This window comes from Sinocyclocheilus anshuiensis, unplaced genomic scaffold (assembly GCF_001515605.1).
Source record: "Sinocyclocheilus anshuiensis isolate Anshui unplaced genomic scaffold, SAMN03320099.WGS_v1.1 scaffold834, whole genome shotgun sequence".
NCBI lineage: Eukaryota > Metazoa > Chordata > Actinopteri > Cypriniformes > Cyprinidae > Sinocyclocheilus > Sinocyclocheilus anshuiensis.
The window spans coordinates 482,864-490,916 of NW_015540885.1; the positions used below are offsets into that span (position 1 = coordinate 482,864).

Here is an 8,053-nt window from a genome sequence, read left to right on the forward strand (position 1 = left end):
TAATTTATATTTATATATATATATATATATATATAAAATTACAGTGAATTGTTTTTTAATTATTTTAATCTATTTTCAGTCTTTTGACAGCCTTATATTTTATTTTAAAGTCGTATTTTCTGATTTACAAGCTTAATAAAATAAACCTGAAATATTTCCAAATTCACCTTGAAACTGCTTAAACCACTGAAAATGTTGCTGTTGCTAAAAATGTGGTACCTTTCTGCCATAAATCACAGGCAATAGAAATCAGAATTCACACTTGACATACAGTTTTAAAAAAGGGTTCCAAAATAGTTTTTTTTTTTACCATGATTCCAAAGAAAAAACTTTTTTTGTTTCCTAAAGAACCTTTCAGTTCTTAAAATAACCATTTTTCTTAGTGCAAATAAATTTTAATATTCTAAAGAAACTTTTTCTTCTAAAAAGAAACTTGAAATGGAACAACAAAGATTCCGTGGATGTTAAAGATTCTTCCTACAACCATACATACCCATTAAAAAAAACTTATATAATATATACCCGGAGTGGGAACAAAGTTCGCATCCTCGTCCTGGAATACCTGCAGTCGAGGGTCGTTCCTGGAAAAGGGCTTCATGAGTTGTGCCACACCTTTTCGATTGCCTCTAAGCACTCCATTTTCAATATCCTGCAGTGTGAACACCTCACCACCAATGAAGTAGCTCACATAGTTGAAGAACTGGAAAACATGAGACCAAATATACAAGCACTGAAAGCATTTCACATTTCCTTTTTCTATTGTTGATCAAAACAGCAAAATCAAGCCAGCAGAACGTTCTCCTCTTCTCTTACCCGATACCTTTGCCATATGTTTTTGGGAAAGCCCAGACGCAGGTTCCCGTGGATGACGAGGGCGTTGTAGATGTTGATAAAGAAAGCCAGTTTCTCTTCACGACTCAGAGACAGCAGCTCCACACGCTGAAGGTGGACAGCTAGATCACAGTACCGCTCAAAGCACAGACTCCGGGACATGGCCTTGTAATCAACTGTCTGGTCAAAAGTGAAGATCAGACGGTCACAACGACATACCTTTCTTATTTAAAGCATAATAATGTGGCGTCTATTCACCCGCCACAAACATCAAATGTCTGATCGCAGGTAGCGTTTGTGTCTGTGGCGAATCCATTGAACATGGTCTTGAATCCGTTTGATATGCAGTGTGCGAAACGGTGCGATACCTTGCCATCTTCAGAGAGATGATCAGAGTAGAGTTTCAGGATCAGATTCCTCAGTGCCTCCGAGAGCTCACAGGCTGCTTTGGGCAAGTGTCACAAACAATGAGAATAAGATTGACTGAAACATCCAAACACAAAAGGTCTTTTTTTTCATTACGCAACTGATAACTAGATATGTGTTTCCTGAAGGAAATACCAGCACTTGTAAGGCAGCGAAAACAGTTATAGTGTTAAAGTTATAGGTAGGTTTATGTTTTAGGTTTTAGTGTAAATGAAATGTAGCATCAGAGTCAGTTTGCTGTTGTCACAGTGATCAGCATGTGATTAAATGACAAAATATGTACAAGAAAGACAAGACTAATCAATAAAAGTATGCAAATAGATTTAAGAGAGAAGATTAATTGAAATTCAGTGAGCAAATATTATGAAGACGTCATTGTTGATGTCATTCGGTCATAATGTCATACTATTTTTCAAGAAGGATGCTTAAAATGATAAAATAAAAAAAGACCGTAGACATTTATAATGACATAAAATATTTCTATTTTAAATACATTATGTTCTTTTGAACTTTCTATTGATCAAAGAATTTTGAAAAAAAAAAAAAAAAAAAAAAATATTCAGATTTCCAAAAAAAAAAAATACAAATGAGGCAGCACAACTGTGTTTGACATTGATAATAAGACATGTTTCTTGAGCAGCAAATCAGTATATTAGAATGATTTCTGAAAGATCATGTGACACTGAAGACAGGAGTAATGATGCTGAAAATTCAGCTTTGATCACAGAAATAAATTACATTTTAAAATATATTAAAATAGAAATCAGTTATTTTAAATTGTAATAATATATATGTTTTTTCAATGTTTTTATGTACCTTTCTATTACAAAAAAAAAATCTCATAGACCTGAAACTTTTGAACATTAAATCTGATTCCCCATTGCATTTGTGCAACAGGCATGTTAAAATGTTCAGCATCTGCAAAAAATATGCTCCACATTAGGTATCACATTTTGATGCAGCGTGTGTAGACTTAAATGGAACGCTGCAATTGACACTGGTCATGATTAATTCATTGCTGCACCTCTAACCGCAATCTTGATTATTAATTTAACTAACTGTGTGAAGCCCTAATTATACAAACTAAAAATAGACAGGACATCGACGCCTGAAAGTCTGAAATAATACTGGATAAATAATATTTATTATACTTTAGAAATAATATTATAAAAAAAACAATACATGATAAAGGTGTCTGTATGTTAAAGACTTAATTGACTGCAGTTTTATACTCAATACAGACACTTCAATAGCAAGCAGGTAACTTTTAACAATGAACCAAACTCATAAGCAATTAAAGAATCATTGAGTGTAACTCCATGTTTCATGCTTTAGAGACGCATGCAAAACATACAGTTCAAAGGCATCCTCACCATTAAACTCTGGGTAATTTCACCTGCTTCCTTCCTATCTACATAGTGCAAGTAAGTGGAACCAGAACAAGCAATGAGAGCAAACACCAATGGCAAACACGATTCAATACGCCATCCTTTCACTGGTTTTCACAGTAAGTAAACACAAAAATGTCTTTGTGGGCAGGAACTCATCATTACTATTCTAGAATAGACTAGGAATGTGTCTAAAAGCTGAAAAATGCTATATGAAGATAAGCATGGTATGTGTTATATAAGTACGTGTTAAGCTAAGTGTTATTTAGTATTATTTATATACTATTATAGTATTTAGAAATATTTTTAATTAGCTTTTATCTTTAGATTTTCTTTTTCTTGCTGTTATGTGCTTTTGATATTTTATTAGTATTGATTTTATTTCTATATAGTTTTAATTCATTTTTATTTCTTTTTGCAAGTTGAAAAATGCTACATGAAGGTAAGCAAGATGTCCGAATCTGAGGTTTTACCATCTACTAAGATTATAAATGTCCATTTATTTTCCTATTTTATTTATTTTCCTATATTCTAAGATATATTCTAAGGCGTACAGCCATCTGCATTAGACTAGAAATGTAGAATAAAATACCAAAAGTTTTGCAGAATTGGCAGGATTTATGTTTCCCATTTTGTTAAACTACTTAAATTAATACTTTATTGAGAAAGGATGCATTAAATTTAAAGACGACTTGCATTTTAAAACATTCAAATAGAAAAAAGTTATTTGAAATTGAAATAATATTTCACATTATTTCTGTTTTCATTGCATTTTTGATCAAATAAATGCAGCCATGGTGAGCATAAGAGACTTATGCTTAGACTTTCAAAAACATCAAAAAAAAAAACGTACAGACCACAAACTAGTAAAAACAAGGATGCTTTAAAAAAAACAAAAAAAAAAGCTCAGAAATGATGTTGATAAAAAGCTAAAAAATAAAGCAGCTGGGTTGCACTGTGTTAAGATATTTTAGTAGTCAAAGCAAACAGATACAAAGAGTTTGTCACCTTCTCTGAACTGAAACAGGGCTCTGTTATAACCATTAATAACATATACAATTTCTAGTTGTATAAAAGCAAGGGCGAGACCTTTAGGGGATGGACTGATTCAGTCATCTTTCATCACTATAAACTGACAACAGCAGATATCGGTGGAGAAACAGCTGGTGATATGGAAAGGTTGGCTCATGCAGGCACCAAAAAATACAAAATAATAAACCTTGCCAAGTTCCTTAGTTAAAAAAACGGGGCAACACAAATAGCAGTCATTCCTTCAACACTCTAGGCCAGCAACGAGTATAAGGAAGTACTGTAGGAAAACTACCGAGTAGGGCTGCACGATTAATCGAATGCGATTGTCATCGATTTGTGATTTGCATTTTGTTAGTAATGCCGGTTCTGTAATCAGCAGGAAATCATATTATGAAATCGAAGAAATCGTTCGTGATAATGACAGCTGTTTGCATAGCTTCTCAGTGAACTACGGCTCTGTGAAGTAAATGCTGCTCCATCTGAAAGCATGTGAAAATACCACATTTAATAACATATTTTTACTCCAAACTCACTTCATAACGTCAGTCGAGTGTTTGAAATAAATCCTTCTGTGAGATGATGTGGCTTCTTACACAGAATAAGGCACGCAACATATTTCATAGTATTTAATCAGTGATAAAGGCATTGCATTATAAATATACTTTATTTTAATGAAAATTATAATAAGAACTCGGATAAACCGTATATTGCCGTAGTCGTGTGTTTATTAGTCACGTTGAATCAATGAAAGCAGTTGAATCTTCTGTTTATCCAGCTACCGCTATAGGCATTTCCTGGGTTTCTTCTGCGAGGCGTATTTGGAGTTTCAGTGCGAGAGCGCCCTCTGGCCTTTGGATGGAGATTTACTGCTGATCACAGAACCGTGCTTCACTGAAAGATACGCATAACAATCGCAGCTTCTGTCGAATCGCGATTTCAATTCCATTTCGATTTATCGTGCAGCCCTACATCCGAGCATGTTTTTCTGAACACAACAACAAGCAGACTGTTCATGACATACTAACCTCCATAAACCTCACCATCAGAGTCAAGGCTATTTTCCCCAGGTACAGGCGGAGCATCCAGCGGCACGGGTTCCTCTCTTACTGACAGGACGAGACGTTCCAGCCGCTCAGGATCCTAAGAACAATAAAAAACAACAACTCTATTTTATTGCCAATTTGCTAATTTCCCAGAAGTAAATATCAAGCCAGCTGTTAGTCAATAGTGAAATCATGCATCAGTTACTGTTTCTTGTCTCACCAGGTTCTGGAGGTCCTCGTTGTTTCCCACATACAGGTTATTGAAGAATATCTGTGGTACGACACTGAGACCTGTGAGCTTCTTCAATCGTGCTCTTAATTCTCTGTGCTTGTTCACATTCACATCACACACAGGCACACCTAGCATACTCAGAGTAGCTTTGGCCTGTATGCAGTGTGGACAGCCTGGCACGGAGTACACCGTTACCCGTCCCCTCATGACCGTCCCATCCTCCACCATCACTGCACCTGAAAGGTCAGAGTAAACGCAACCATCCAAACATTTGAAAGTTGTCACGTCAATTCCCTGAACATTTCTCTCTTACATACAAGTCGTAAAACTAATGAATCAGTTAATAAACAGGCAAAAGATGTACATTCTGGTGTCCCAAGACTTTTTTTTTAAACCATTACAGGCAAAAATCCTGCATTTAAGATAAACTATATAACATAAATGGTCTGGGTGTCTTAACATTCTTTATTTTGTGTAACAATTAAAACTTAGCTAACTTATGCCATAATTTTGGAATAATATATTGAACTGATATTCAACTGTAATTATAATTAATTAATTAATTAATTGCAAAGGCTTTAATGGCTGTCCCATATTTTGTGTGTGCATATTTTTGCTAGAAATCTGCTAAATCACAGTATATTTATTAATATTTTAAATTATCCTTTATTTTTATATTTTCAGTTTTAGGTTTAGTCATTTTGCTTTGGTCTTTTTTTAACATTTCTATTTAGCTTTATTTTATTTGTATTTCAGTTTTAGTTATTTTCTGTACTTCAACATTTTATTTCAATTGGCAAGACAACATTTCTTTCATTTTTTATTTAAATTTTTATCTAAATTTGTATTTTATTTTATTTAAGCTTTAGTTTAATGAACAAAAATAATGTTATGCAGTTTTAATTTTAGTTAATAATAACACCAATGAAAGTTTACTACTGTATTGAGACACGGTGGTTGCAAAAAGTACATAAATCACTTAAAAGGGCCAAATTCATATTTACTCATATTTAGCTGAAACCCCTCAGGTTAACAAATATGTTCTGAAGGCCAAGCACCTCCATTTATGTTTGTTAAAAAAAAAAAGAGACATTTTACATAGAGGTTTTGTACACTAGTTACAGAAAGTCGCAAAACGATGTTTCTTTACAAAAAATGGACCACACTAAGCAATGGTTCCGCCAAAATACAATACCTGTTACTATAAAATACAGTTATGGTTCCTCCAGTAAAACCATAATGGACACATTATATTTTTAATTTAATTTCACGTAACGTTACTTTAATTTTAATTGAATTCCAAGGAATGTATAACAACAGTAACAATGGCTGTGCATTTAAACTCTGGTTACGGAAGTAAACGTTTGTACCAAGCATCACTAGTAATAACAGCTAGCAGTTTAATTAATACAGGAAGCAAATCCGGTTCTCTCCCAGAGCTACAATATTGCTGAAGCTAAAGACACAAACCTCCAGACCAGCACAAGCGCTTTTCTGCACGTAAGTTACCTTTTCTTGCCAGCTGCTTTCGCTTGTATCGCTATCACTATGTGACTTTGCACAGCGCTTACAACGAAACGGATTTGCTGAGTAGGCTCATTCTGACGAGCTGTATGTAAACAATTGAACATTGTTGTGCAAAGTAACTGCGCCTTATAATGCTATTCATAATGACCCAAAATGATATCCACCTGCAGCTGCGTGACACTCAAATAACTGAGTAGAGAAGAAAACAACCGGACAACGGAGGGAGCATCGTCCTTACAGCAGTGTGAAGTCACACACACAAGGCTCTACTGAACGAGTCTATCATTTAATAATAATAATAATAATAACAATAATGAGATATTATATATACAGTAATTTATTGTGTGCACTCTGTAATGAATGTTAATAAATCTTTTAACTTTTTATGTATGTTCAGTAACATTGGCTCATTACAGTTTTGTCTTGGCTCATGGGCTCATTCATTTTTTTCCCAGTTTATTTAATTTTTAAAAATAACAAATTTAATTTAAATGTTATAGTGCAAGGATAATCTTTACGCCGAAGTGGGGTCTTTTATTTTGAAATATTGTACTTCCTGAGATCGCACCGTGGAAACGCTGTCCCGTTGCTTCGCTCTTCACGCGCTGCTCGTGAAAGCGTCGGTCGGTCGGTCGGTCGCTAGAGACAGCGCTGAACGGAGGGAGAGGCGGCTGATGCGGTGAGACCACAGGGCTGTTTTCAGGGAAATCTTTTAAATATGACAGATGCGCTCTCGGCGTGTTGTCGATCACATTTGATTAAAAACGCATTCTTACGACCTTCATACAAAGCGAGAGTATCTGCGATAGATCACACACAATTATAATGATGTAGTACATTTACCCAGAGTCTTGTTTGAATGCTTATTATCTTGATATGAACGGTCTCTCATAGACACTGGATCTGCTTGTACAGTAACAGCCTCTTTATGAGTCGCGACATTTATGAGCTTTGACCGGTCAGACACGGTCATTTCCTAAAAGATGAAATGAGCAGTAGAATGAACATGATACTATTGAACTAAGTGATGGTTTGTTTGTTCACCTCCCTTTCAGTCCCTCATTCTTTCTTCATGTTTCTTCAGGATATAAAGCCACGGATGCGACTCTTCATAATGGGATCATGTGTCTTTCTGATCAAATCACAAGGTCAGAGATGGGTCTTGTGGACATAGGCATCCTGCCTAACATCTTTATGAGATTTACTAAGCAGCTGTAATACACACACACACACACACACTCACATATAAGCATGGCACCAATCCCACCTGGCACCCGCTTCCTGGCATCCTTCAATAGGGACCAGTGGTGAGTTTGTCTCTTTTATAAATCTTCTTTGGCTGTATGTTCAGGATTGATGATCAGCAGGCCCAAATCTGCACATGCAAAACTTTGTACAGTTCCACAGGGCTGCTTGATTATGAGAAAAAACATAATCACCATTACTTTGGGCAATAGTGGGATCACAATTACTCAATGACTTTGGAGACATCGTGCATTTAATGAACTTTTTACTAATATAATAATAATAATAATTATATATATATATATATATATATATATATATATTGTATT

The 8,053-nt window shown here is 34.9% G+C and overlaps 2 protein-coding genes across 2 annotated transcripts in view; one reads left to right on the forward strand and one right to left on the reverse strand.

Annotated features, from left to right (window-relative positions):
- LOC107688668 (uncharacterized) overlaps positions 1–6,628 on the reverse strand; it is a 13,296-nt gene extending 6,668 nt beyond the window's left edge. The window contains exons 1-6 of the mRNA XM_016486391.1: positions 6,462–6,628; positions 4,941–5,188; positions 4,703–4,817; positions 1,200–1,276; positions 814–1,011; positions 523–700 (exon numbers count right to left, since the gene is read on the reverse strand). Of these exons, the coding sequence (XP_016341877.1) occupies positions 523–700; positions 814–1,011; positions 1,200–1,276; positions 4,703–4,817; positions 4,941–5,180 (808 nt within the window). The 5' untranslated portion in view covers positions 5,181–5,188; positions 6,462–6,628. The remainder of the gene's footprint in view (positions 1–522; positions 701–813; positions 1,012–1,199; positions 1,277–4,702; positions 4,818–4,940; positions 5,189–6,461) is intronic.
- A 1,088-nt stretch (positions 6,629–7,716) lies between these two features.
- Positions 7,717–8,053, forward strand: part of LOC107688655 (glycerol-3-phosphate transporter-like) — a 41,343-nt gene continuing 41,006 nt past the window's right edge. The window contains exon 1 of the mRNA XM_016486372.1: positions 7,717–7,786. Within this exon, the coding sequence (XP_016341858.1) occupies positions 7,731–7,786 (56 nt within the window). The 5' untranslated portion in view covers positions 7,717–7,730. The remainder of the gene's footprint in view (positions 7,787–8,053) is intronic.